The sequence below is a fragment of the Nomia melanderi genome, chromosome 4 (assembly GCF_051020985.1).
Source record: "Nomia melanderi isolate GNS246 chromosome 4, iyNomMela1, whole genome shotgun sequence".
In the NCBI taxonomy this organism is placed as follows: Eukaryota; Metazoa; Arthropoda; class Insecta; order Hymenoptera; family Halictidae; genus Nomia; species Nomia melanderi.
This window is the reverse complement of record NC_135002.1, coordinates 10,644,464-10,657,857: the sequence shown is the minus strand read 5'-3', so window position 1 is coordinate 10,657,857 and position 13,394 is coordinate 10,644,464. Positions and strand designations below refer to the sequence as shown.

The window sequence follows — 13,394 nt, the reverse complement described above, 5'->3', positions numbered from 1 at the left end:
TCTTCAACGCTCTGCACTCCAAATATCGTTTACATTTTCTTCTCCGAGCTTGTGATTTATTTAAAAATTTTTATTTCAAATATACAGTCAGTGCTGTTCACAAACAATATTAAAAATAGGGAAAATTCATTTAGGAATATCGAATGTGACTCAACATATGTACTGATACCTATGCATAAAATCATTGTCCAGACACACTCGACAAAATAGTGCAGAGGGTTAACAATTTTTCGATTTCTAACACAGTATCTCCCAACGGAAATAATTCCAAGTGATATGGCCCGATCTTATTTAAATTGCCAAACATCTATATTCTTAACTATATTCATTGGTACATTGAATCTAGCACAAATCCATATTTAACTATTCCAAAAAAATGCCCCATCTTTTTAATACCCAACACCGAAGTATAAACACAACGCCGGTGTCAACGTGTTAACGCACCCTGTACATAGCCAAATCCCCTAATATCCACATGCGTTCCGTCTCAAACCAAAATACTAAAGTCTAATGTCAGTAAGTTCGAAAGAACCTTGGCGACCACGTTTCTGAAGGAGACTTCGAGGCCTCGTGAAGATTAGTCCGACACGAGACGCAAGCCAAAAGATAAGTAGAAGTCAATAAACAAAAAGAATAACGGAAAAAATAAAGTGAAAAGTAACAAGAAGTGCTCGTTGGCCGTCGAAACCGGGTTGCGAAAGTGGGCGATGACGGAAGTGGCAAACGGCATGACCGGGATCTGGTTGATTTCTCGCAGAGGGGTGTGCACGGTGGTTGTTGCCGTCCGGGACGACTGGTGGACGTCGAGGGAGATCCCCTAGGAGTGACAGGGCCGCTCTTGCCGCGGGAGAACCAGGAATATAGATCGCCGAGCGAGGACAGCGGTCTCGGGGCCGACATGCCCAGGACGAGGTCGAGGAGATCTCCGATCGATGGATATCAATCGGTCACCCTTTGCCGATTCTCCGCGACACCCTTGCTCCTCTTCGAAATCGGGGTTTCCCTTTCGATCAAACTTTTCGGGATCGGTCGTTTTTATGCCAAAGGGAAAAATTTTATTTTTGGGGAAGATGAAACTACAGGGTGATTTGTAATCGATCGAACAGACGCTGCTAAATGATTCTTTGTTGAGAGGATACTGATATTTGGAATATAGTTTGAGGATATACTTTGAGCTGAATATTTTTGAGGTTATGCACATGGAGATCCGATTGGATAGATTAAAAATATATGCAGTTTTATGTAATAACAACTAATAAGAGATGTTTGTTAATTATGAGCCACCCTGTAGGCTGCTGGCCAAAATCAGTCTTCATACGAATTGTTTGGGATACGATTACTCCTGTACGATTGTTTCCGTAGAATTAGCGATTTTATCGATCGTTAAACAGTGAAATTTGTCGCTAAAGTAGATAATGTTCTTTGGACTCGGTTAATCGGTGTTCATTGGCGTTATTCAATTGACCCGCGCGAGGATCGAACCTCGAGGAAGTCCAAGTTGATCCGTTTCTCTTCGAGATGGATTCAATTTGCAGGCATCCTCAGTGTAACTCGATTTCATCGAGTATTTCAATCAAAAATTCAAACAACAACTGAGTTGGATTGACTGTATAATCGATTACAGGCAGTCGGACCGATTTCTCGAATGTGAGACAGCATTTACCCTTTACTGAAAGCTTTCGTAGAACTGCCATCCATATTACTAGTTTCTGTTAATTGTTAGATGAATTTAGTACCTGAGAATCATTAAAATAATCGCATACACCGTATATTTACACGATATTACCATCAGTAGACACATAGACACTGGAATTCTTTTGAATTCAAACATCTGCGTACACTGTCACTTGAATCTTTGACATTCTTCATGACACTCAAATTTTACTAGACGAATTATTAACAGCATATAAATGACTTCTCAATTGTAAAATGTATGGTTTTAAAAGTTTGAAATGAAAATGTACGATAGTGTGAAGTAGTTGAAATCAAAATGGTTTCAAACGGAAGAACCGGAAGTCACAGATGCCTCAACAACGGTATGGAAACTCGACGCCCGTGTCACGTCGTAGACATTTATCACAGAAACAACATTGTCCCTGTTACACTTCGTTCATTACCACACAACGCCCTTTTGTTTTCAAAACACTCTTAACAACCACTTAAACAACCCCCAAAGCAAACTAACCCCCGTGTCCGCCGCAACTCTCGAAGAACCTCACCATTATGACAGACATTGTCACCTAATGTGTATATAACAATGTACTTCTGATTCCTGAATCGCATAACTAAGAACAGAAAAGAAAAGGACATTAATATAACAACTCTAACTATCAGTCAAACAAATCCACAATTTTGAATTTCACATCGAAAATAGCTTAAAATTCCTACTCTCAAGCTCTTTCACGACAAAACGTGTAATGATAATAACAAAAGAAAAGAAAACCAAAGGTATAAACGAGAAAAAAACAACATTGACATATCGATAATTCTCATTGACAAACAAATTTCCAATTTCGAGTTTCACGTCAAATATACCGTGAAGATTCTACTCCCCAGTTCTTTTTCACAGCAGACATGCAATAAAAGTAACAAAAAAAGAAAAATAAGGGTAAAAACGAGAAAAAAATAGCGTTGACTTGTCGATAGTTCACGTCGGCGGAACAGATTTCCAATTTCGCGTGTCCCATTCGAGATGACAGGTGAAGCTTTCAAACGTCTAACCCGTACACCGGGAAAGGATTAACTGATTGCTGAATCCGGGACCGGGAGGGGAGGCGCGGAAAAAGGGACGAGAAGAGAAACGCGGGGGAAAAAAATCAAGAACGAAAGGAAAAAGAAACACGCGATTCGAACGGAGCAGCCGGAGGATCACCGTAATGGCGTTTCTGTGTCGGATATACTTGGTACATCGATATTTCATTGCCCAGCAGGCCCCCGATCTGGCTTTAGTATCTATCCCCGCGTTCGAGCCGTCCAACCCCCTTCGACATCCTCCGACTGCTGCTGGTAGCAGGTATGTACACACGGGACAAGCTGATACGCGAAACCGAGCGGGGGGATGGGGGCAAGGTAAATAGAGGCCCCTGCGTGTGAAACACGTGCGCCCTTGTACTACCGCGGCGCGCGTGGGCGTAGGTCGATCGATGTGGGCGTGCTCGGGGTGTATCGGTGGTCAGTTCTCATGGAGCCGTCGATTAATTTGCAAGACACGGGGATTTTCTTGTTGTTCTGTTTACGAGCGGAGGATCCGCTCGCTCCGGGATCTCCGTGACGGGAATTAATAGGGTCCGCGTACTTAATCATCTATAAGCCGAATGTTTGTTTGCGACTGTAAAGAAATGTATGTAGTATAAAATTAACCCCTCGCCTTGTAACAACGTGTCAGGCTCGCAATGAAGATTATCGGCGTGATTTAACAAACATTATTACCCGATTCATTCGAATTCGAAGTAAATATTATTCTTCTGTAATCAATTATTATACTTGAGAGTAAATATAGAACATGGTTACAATTTTCCTCTTTTTTCAATATGTTATTGATGACAACGTAGTCGTACCGATCAGAATTGGGAAAGAAATTATAGGGCAAGGGGTTAACCCTTTGTACTTCCAAAGTATTTCACCGGGAACACACAATATTTTCTAAGGGAATACGGACGACATTTTCTGAAACTTGATGAGAAACCACACGTAGATTGAGGAACAAAACTTTTTTATTTTATAAGTCACACTGCCTGTAGGGGGTTAACTCTCGTGCGACGAATGTCGGGTTGTTTAGATCCGGTAGCCGGGTTAGGTAGCTTCATGGAGAAGGTAAATGTTTATTGATTTCGGTGGAATAATTGATTTCTCGATTTAATATGTGTGTTCTATGGTTTGACGGTAATGTCTTCTCTTCTGGCAGAAGTTGGAAACGATGAAGGCAAATAGCATTTACCGTCTAATTCAGTGTATACTTGTAAATTTATTAGTTTATAAAAATGGAATAAGTAAAATGTAGTAAAGTAAGTACAAGAAGTTTGTTATGAATCAAAATAGTCATTCATTATTTGAGGACTACTCGTATTTGAAGTTGCACAGCTTCACTTTTACCTTTAATGTTCTTCGTGGATAAAAAATAATTTTTCAAAAATGGAATAGAAAAATTTTCATTTTCATTTCATTATTTCGATTGTCTCGCTAACATGAACTTCGATCTCAAATAATCAAATGTTATGAATTTGACACCTATGGCAATTTTACCTAATATTACTAAAAAAAAATTAAAAGCCAGCCGCACCGACCGAAACAATGAGAACTTGGAAGATCGGATTCGAAATTGATAATCCAGTAGATATTCAAATCTGAGTTTCATAAATAATCGAATGCTATGAACTTACGACCTACGACAATTTTATCTAACATTACTGAAAACGAGAAAAAATTAAAACCTAACAGCAGCAGTCGAAACAATGAGAACATGGAAGATCGGATTTGAAATTGATAATCCAGTAGATATTCAAATCTGAGTTTCATAAATAATCGAATGCTATGAACTTACGACCTACGACAATTTTATCTAACATTACTGAAAACGAGAAAAAATTAAAACCTAACAGCAGCGGTCGAAACAATGAGAACATGGAAGATCGGATTCGAAATTGATAATCCAGTAGATATTCAAATCCGAGTTTCATCGAGCGCGTTTCTATCGACAACATTCATTGTCACCTAATCCCAGGACTGAATAATCGGGAGCACGGTCGGGGGCCAATATCGTCCAATGGAATCTGCGAATTCCGTTTTCTCGTTCGTGTTTTCGATTCGCGGAGGCACGAACGGCCGGTACACGGTTCCCTCGTATCCCGCCAGGATATCGATTCGACAGAATTTACTTACGAGGGACACGTATATACACAGAACATTCAGAACCCGTCTATCACTCTCCCCATCCAATTATATACGGGCCGGCCAGCACGTTAAATTCGTCGACACGTTTCACGACTTCGCACCGGGAACTAATATGAACAGAACGATCGCAACCACTCCGGCACGTTTAATCGTCCTCGCTCTTCACGGACCCAAGATATCAAACTGAATTTAAAATATGTCAATACGACAGTTACTCGATTCCCTAGAACAATCGGCCCAATAACACGTTATTTTTACATTTTCTTTCCGTCCGCTTTGTTTCGAGTACTGAAGGTATATAGTAACTCTTCATCGCGATACGTCCACCATTTATTTCGGCGACGATCTGCTCGATTGTTCTACTGAACAAATTTTCAAAATAAAATATTGAAGACATGAAACTATATAAATAAAATATTCAGAAATTAAAAAGAGTTATTGGGTTTCTACATATATCTTATAACACAGCGACTGCCACGTCAACCGAACTCGGATGACACCATTTTTTACATAAACTTAAATATTAATTTTCCTAGTGACGGAACCGACGAATCGAATTTTGTTGAATGTATGAGATATAAGAAAGATAGAGCAATCGTTACGAAAAATCTTGACTTTTTGGTTTTCGATTTGTTAAGAAAACTGTTTCGAATGCATAGAAGTTTTGATGAGTGTTTACTTGGCAGCCAAACTGTTAAATAACGATATTTGTAGCATTAATTTCAGCTTCTTTTGTTAAAAAATTTCCTGTCTATTGTGGGTGTACACTTACATTGAAGATAATACGTTTACAATGGCAATGAATAATATTGATTTTTACTAAACCGTGATGGAAACCTTTTTTATTGCTATTTGATTAGGGGTTAAAGGAAAAATAAGTGTGATGAGTGCAGTCGCAAAAAAAAATCCTAGACGAACGTACCGCAGTCAATTGATGGACTTGCTGCGGCAAAACGCGGACCTATAGGAAACGGCCCTTGAAAATTTCGTAGTATCCTTACTGGAAGTTCTGACGCCGGGTCGTATCCCAGGTAACAGAATGAAACAAATGAGCTTGGAGAGAGTCAGCTGCACAGTAATCGTTCCGCGGACGAAACGTTGGCCGGAGGAAGCTTTCGTACGTGTATACACGTGTGTGCTCGCGCGGAACGAAAACTTTGTCCGAGCAGAAATCTTCTTCGATTTCTGTCTAACTTCGAAAACCCTGCCAAAAGTGTCAATATAATTTAAGGGGGGTAAAAAACGAAGAAGGGGAACTGGAGAGGATATCAAAATGATCGAAGATCGATGCTTCGAACGCCCGTGTAACGAGTTTCGAAATTGAGCTCCGATTCGTCGAGTAAAAATTCCTTCGACGTGGCTTGAAAGTTCGAGCATTTGGTGATTCTTCGATTTCGATCACGAAAATTGAAATTCGAAAGAGTTGTCGTTCTCTGGGCCATTCTCTTACGCGTTGACTTCTTCAGCTGAGATTTTAAACTCTCCGATCTTCTAAATAGAATTTGTATATAACTAAAATTTGTACTTATGTGAACGGTATCAGTGATTAATTTGTTCTGTCTGTTTGAATTCCGTTAATAAATATAAATGATTTCTTGATCTATGTAAACAAACAATATTACAACGAACTGAAATTATATACAAAGTTTAGTCCTCACTGAATTCAATTACATTCTAATTCAAACTCCTACGACCATTGCAATAAAATTTCATGCAAGAGTTCCTAATAAACATATACAAATACCAAAAATTAGCTAACAATAAACATAAACATAAATATAAATAATGAGCATTCTCATCATCCTAAACATAAAAGATATTTGCCTATAGCCGTAAATTAACCTGTTAACTGTGAAATTTAGTTAAAAAATCTCTTCTTTGCGCAGGACGAATGCACAAACAAAGAAAAATTGCATGTTTATCTGAAAAAATAAGGAGTACATCGTTGACTTCAGTTAACTGGTTAGTAAGAATTAATTGATTGTACATCAAATGAATAACTAAAAATATGGAAAGTACTTGGACGTTCGGTTTCGCCTGATTTTGGCCGAGCCCAGCAATCCGATGCATCGATCGATCGATGCCCCGCGACTCTTAAACTTCGACCGAAGGACGAACGAGCGAACGGAAATAGATTCGGCCCGGCGCGCGACTTATGAGCATCTGCAACGGTGCGCCGCTTATCGATGCCTTGACGTGTGCTGCACTCATTAAATAATCGATGGGAAACATATAAATAACCGGCGTCCAGTGTCCGTTTACGGTGACCCGCGAGCTCGGTACTTACGTACTCCGTACTTCTTTCCAACTTCGCCTAGTAAGACCGGAAACTGGTCGGCTTTCCTTAACAGTAAAACTACCAGACGGGTCAAAATCACCCATTTCTTCTTTTTCCAATTATTATAAAGATAACAGGTGTTTCTCTGAGAAATTATTAGAGAAATTGATGTAGCAATACGCAAACTGAATTTTAAGTCAATTAAAGTATCAATAAGACGCATCCTTGGAATTTCTATAGAGGAATTTCAAAAAGTCCGTTCAACTGCTCGGTAGTTTTAGTGTTGACCCATTTGCGTCATACTTAACCCTTTGAATACGCGGGGAAATTTTGATACATATTCGAGAAATGCTAAATAATTTGAAAGAAAGACGCATGATCATAAAGAAAGTGTTATATTTCGATCAATTTTGATTTAAAATTCATGAAATTTTCACGCAATACTAGAAACGTATTAGACTCCTTTTATTATAAAATAAAATCAAAAGGAAACTTCTCACGAGTGCATGAAGGCGCGATGTATCGCTCATTGGAATTCAAGGTATACTGGATATAACAGCTACAACAAAAAGATCATCAAATATCTGCAGTCTATTATAGGATACATAAAAGTCACATCTGTGGATTATCCAGCGAACTGAATTTATGCAACATCATTTACATCAAGCAGTATAGCTTGTCGAATGATTCATATGCCATAAGAAGTATACAAGTAATGACCGTCATATGACGTGAATGGCTTAATATTGATTGAAGAGGTTTAACTCTCGCGACATTTAGAGGAACACGACTCAATAGAAATTTAATGCGGACGCATTTCAGCGTGCCACAGCTTTTATACCGAGAAACCACTCGAATCGCTTCGAACGATCACTCTTATTGAAACACTGCTCGGAATACGTTTAGAATACTTCTTTTTCTCTAGTGTATTATTAATAAAATATTCTTTTCATAAAACATTCTTTTTCCTAGTAAATTATTAATAAAACAGTTCTAGCGAGCACAGTTATAAACGGAAGCATAGCGCAAGGGATTAACCTAACCTGGTGAAAGTGTTTAATTTTCCTTTAACCCCTCTGATATCTTCCTCGTACATGATCGATGCAACTACTTCGTCATCGATAACTTATTTAGGGAAATATATAAATTTTCTTTGCACGTTCGTTCGAAGGTATAACAATCGATTCTAAAAAAAAATAGCATTCAATCTCAATTCAAAGTAATTCAATAATATTTATATATTTTAAATTCTGTTTAAAATCTTCAAGAATCAGACAAATTACTATAAAACAGAGAGTTAAAACTGTGACGAGACTTTTCATCAAATACTATATCCACCCACCGGAAAATCTACAAAATCCCCAACGATCTCTTCGAAAGTCTCGCCCCAACACACGAGAAACGACATGCAACACGCACACACGGAACAATATCCCGATCCCGAAACTGACGTCATAAAATATTCATCGACACTCCAGTGACCCGGCAACCCCCCTCCCCGAGTCTCACGTTCGAGGACCCGGTCTATTTCCGGGAAAAAGCGGTGATCGATAGCGTCCGGCTTAAAATATTCAGATAACGAGCAATTATTCCCACGAGGTGGACGGAGGTAACCGTTCGGATCTTTAAAACCGCGATCTAGAGGGTGGGCTGGTTTTAAGGATCGGAAGGCATGATGCGAATGTCGCCGGAAGAGGAGGCACTCGAGCGACGGACGGTGTCGGATACGGTAGACTGTCTATAAGCTGCGAAAGGGTCGGAGGCTGATCCAAGGGAGGAGAGGGAGGGTCGCGAAGAGGGGCGGCGGGGGTTAGGCGGTCTAAAATCGGAAATTTTGGCAATTGCAGAGCGGGCTGCAGGAGGACGCAGCAGCACCAAGTGACGACCTCCGACCTCGCCCTCTCCAACGACGACGAGTGCGACAACCAGGTACAGAAAGATCGTTCCGATGAGCCACGAAACGGGAGAGACCGATCGGTGGCCCGGTTCGTCGCCTGCGCGGACCTTCGTCGTTCTTCGTCGTTCTTCGTATCATTCTGTTTCTTTCTTTATTCTTTTGTTTTCACTCTGTCTATCTATATCTATCTATCTATGTCTCTCTCTCTCTCTATTTCTCTCCCTTGTTTTGTTTTTTGGTTTTGTTAGGCGAACGATGAGAGTTCGAAAGAAAAAGGCGTCGGGGACGTTTTCGCTAACGACCCGTTCGTCGGGTCATAGGATCGATCCGAGTCGAAGGTAAATGGGAAATTTGAGTGATTTTGTTTTCCAGGACTACGAGGACGAGCTGGAAAACGGTCGCGGGCGCAGGCACAGCTCGCCGAGCGGCTCCCGCGGCAACCCACGGGACTACGGACATCACCACCTTCATCCGGACAATCTGGTGAGTCGATGGTTCCTCTTATTCCGTCTTCTTCTCGCTCTGTCTCTGTCTATTTTTTTCGTTCTTTCTCGCTCCCTTTCGTTCATTTCTTCTACTTGCCTCCCGGGGACACCGCTTCACGATAATTGTCTGTTTCTCTCGTGGATCCGGTGGGATTCACCTGTTACTTGCCGGGGTCGAGATGAAGCGAGGGAAATGGGTTCACCGGGGGAATGAATGTGTTACGGACGCTTGCACCCTTCGATTGAATGTGTGAATATCTTTACGAGTTATTCGAGTTGAGTACCTTTCTTTCGTTTTGTTACGCCGATTTGGGAGATTTGTAGAAACATCTGAGGGAGCCTCTTCTAAACGAACATTCGGAATTTTTGGGGTTTGATTCTTCTGGGGGTCGGCTTTAACCCTTTGCCCTGTGATTTCTTTGTCAACTCTGATCGATACAAGTGCATTGTCATTAATAAGTAATTGGAAAAAGAGAAAAATAGTAGGCATGTTCTATGTCTATGTTTACTCTCAAGTATAATAATCGATTACAGAAGAATAATATTTATTTTGAATTCGAACGAATCGAGCAACATTTATGTTTGTTAAGTCACGATGAGAATCTTCATCGCGAGTTTGACGCGTTGTCATAAGGCAAGGGGTTAACGAATAAATATTGGAAGTTTCTTTAATTCGATTAGAATTTTAAATGATCATTCAGTTCCGCGTAGGTATTTATGTGTTATGCCGAAATATTTTTAACGTTAGATTTCGTTTTCCTTCTTTATTTTTAAATAAAAGAAAAACGGAGGGTTGTCGAAATTTTGTTTAGGCGGGAGGATTGCTTAATTCGGATGTGTCGAAACTGCGCTGGATATCTGATGTCTTTCGTTTAAATTGCAGTTAATTCGCAGATATACGATAGACATACGCGTAATGCGAGATATTGTTCGGGGAAAGCCGCTTAATTATGTGTCGTGCTCGCGCGAAAAGCGTCAATTAATACATTTCGAGCGCGTAACGACGGGACAAAAGGGGAACCGAGGGAAAACGGAAAAAAAGATTACATTGTTACGTGTGTTCGTAACGCTTCCAAGTATTTCAGAACGCTCTGACAATTTGTGCAATTAAAAAATAACTTCCCTGTCCTTCGACGCGATTTCCGTGGAATTATACTCTGTTATTTACTTTCTCTTGTGTTGCGACTCCGGTGTCTTACGTCACAGTGGTACATACGTGGAAATAAATGCAACGTCCATTGATTTAGTTCGATGCATAGTAAACTGAATAAAAGGAACGTGAAGAATAAAATACGATGAAAATTGGAAGTGTATATAAAGTTATAAAGCCCAAAAAAAAGAATGAAAAAGCGATTAAACTTAGATTGGTAGAAGAATAAGCGTCTCTTGCGCACGTGGCACTGACTAATATGAGTTTTCCAGTTTCCATAGTTGATCGCCACTTAAACCATGTTTAAGACATTTAACTGCTTTTTTGCAATTCCTTGCAACTTGAAACTTTACAGACGTACTTGTTCTCTCCTTTTAAACACGCTTGAACAACTTCTTTGTAATCGTCATGCTATAAACATGTAATCAAGTAAATTCTCGATAAAGAGATCTTTTTACAACCATTACCGATGAAAAGACGTAGGCTAAATCGTCTGCCAATGAAACAATCGCAGAAACGTGTCTTTAGTTGTCTATAATCCCATTGTCAGTCTTGATTAAAGTATTTGATACAGGGCATTCTTTAATGTACATATAAGTGCCAGTGATTCTCAAATTTTGATGGGTTACATTTTTAAATGTTTCGTGATCCACAATTTGAGAACGGCTGATCTACAAGAGATCCGAGAAACTCGAAAAAATTATAATTAAATGTATCAGTGTACACAAACTAAAATTAATTCAACATTTCAACATTTTAACCCTTTGCACTCGAGAGGTGACTCTCAATCACTATTTTATTTGATATAACAAAATTACAAAGTGTTATATATAATATTAAGTTTTGTATAATGCATCAATTGTTTTCTCATTAGTTCGTTTCAAATAATATCGTCTATGTTTCATCGGAAATGTGTCGAATATTTCTAGCGAAAGGTTTCCGAGTGCAAAGGGTTAAATGTCAGTCCCAAATTTTCTACTTTTTCTTTGCAGAGTTAATCACATTGACAAAAATGAATTGCTTGTGTCGTTATAAGTATTACATCGTGTAATATGACATGTCGGATCATTCAAATTTCAAATTTCAAATTTCAAATTCCAAATTTCAAATGCATAAAAACTCAGTCTAATAATCACTGGAACGATCGAATTTGCGACTGCTGAGGAATCCGATATTTCGCATTACAGATCTCAATACTTCATACATACTCACATTTGCCGAATGATTAACTCGTGTAACAGTAATTCACAACGAACCCAAAGAAAATCTGTTTTCTTACCAATATCAAATTCGCCGATCACGCTGATTGCATCTCTCGCAAGAGAGCTTTCGAGTTACCGTTGTCTCGGGACGACCTGAAAGCGTCGCGGGGGAGGCTCCCCCGCGACGAGATTATTGCGGGAAGCATGGCCGTCCGAGTGGACGCAGGACTTAACGAGGTCTCCTCTCTCGGCGGAACTCGTTCCTATTCGGACGATGATCCGAACCCCGATCTCTGTTCGGATCTTCTCACGGGTCCATCTCGGCGCGGCCTCGATTTATGGGCGGCGATCACGCCAGATCGATCCTTGTGTCGTACTGCGCGTATATTACTCGCGCGCACGTGAGCGACGGAGATACATCCCTGGTACCGAAGCCGAAGAAGGTGTTCCTCGAGCTCTGAATTAATTATCGTGACACGATCGATCATGGCCGGACGGATAGCGGACGAGTGGATCGAGTCGCGAAATGTCTCTATCGGAGATGCGCAGGTTCTCGAAGTCAAGCTTGAAGAAGACTGTCGAGCTTCGAATCGGGACGAGAAAAATTTATCGAGATTAGTGCTGTAAAATGCTCAAGTCCTCGAAGAAGCTTCGAGACTTAGCCTCAAAGGCTAAGGACTGGAGGCTTAGAGTTCTATGAAGCTCGAATCTTTGAAACTTCAAGGGTCAACTTTAAAGACTGAGTATTTGCAGCTTGAATGTTCGACCTTAAAGGCTGAGTTTTTGAAGCTTCTGTACTGCACTTTAAAGGCTGAGTCTTTGAAACCTCAATGTTAAATCGTGAAGTCTGAATCTTGAAGACTTGGAGTTCTGTGAAGTTTTAGTCTTCGAAGTTGAAGTCTTTGAAGATTGAGTGTTTAGTTCTTGAGTCTTTGCAGATTGAGTTTTTAGAATTTAAGTTTGAGTCTTTAGAGCTCGAGTCTTTGGAGCTTGAGTCTCTGGAGCTTCAAGGATCTACCTTAAAGACTGAATCTTCGAAACTTTAATGCTTGATTTTAAACACTTTAAGTCTTCGACGCTTCAATTCTCAACCTTGACATTTTGGAAGCTCGATTTGAGCCTTCAGAACCTTCAGCACTCAAAGTATTTATGCTCAAAAAATCAAACACAATATTAATATAGTAACAGACAACACGAGTCCACATGATCAGATAATTCTGATAAAAGAATTAGCTTCTGTTTTCGTTAGGAAAATTGCTTTAGTTGTATAAATAATTTGCCGAGTGCCAATTTGGCGGTCAACGTGTTACTTGTATTGTTTATTGACTCTGTATCCATCAATGGTTCGCCGTAGTTGGAGTCTACGTCCGTCCTTGGAGGGGGGGATGGCAGAAAGAGATCGTCGACCCGTGGCACCGTTCTTGATATCCTTGAGGATGAACCTGAGAGATTGAGGGAAGCAAACACGCGGGTCCCTTGTTTTTCTTTTTCG

At 40.1% G+C, this 13,394-nt stretch overlaps 1 protein-coding gene across 2 annotated transcripts in view; it reads left to right on the top strand.

Moving 5' to 3' along the window:
- dysc (whirlin protein dyschronic) overlaps nt 1–13,394 on the top strand; it is a 161,950-nt gene that overhangs the window by 91,813 nt on the left and 56,743 nt on the right. For both annotated transcript variants that reach the window (XM_076367022.1, XM_076367023.1), the window contains 3 exons: nt 758–912; nt 9,016–9,097; nt 9,438–9,548. In XM_076367022.1, the coding sequence (XP_076223137.1) occupies nt 758–912; nt 9,016–9,097; nt 9,438–9,548 (348 nt within the window). The remainder of the gene's footprint in view (nt 1–757; nt 913–9,015; nt 9,098–9,437; nt 9,549–13,394) is intronic.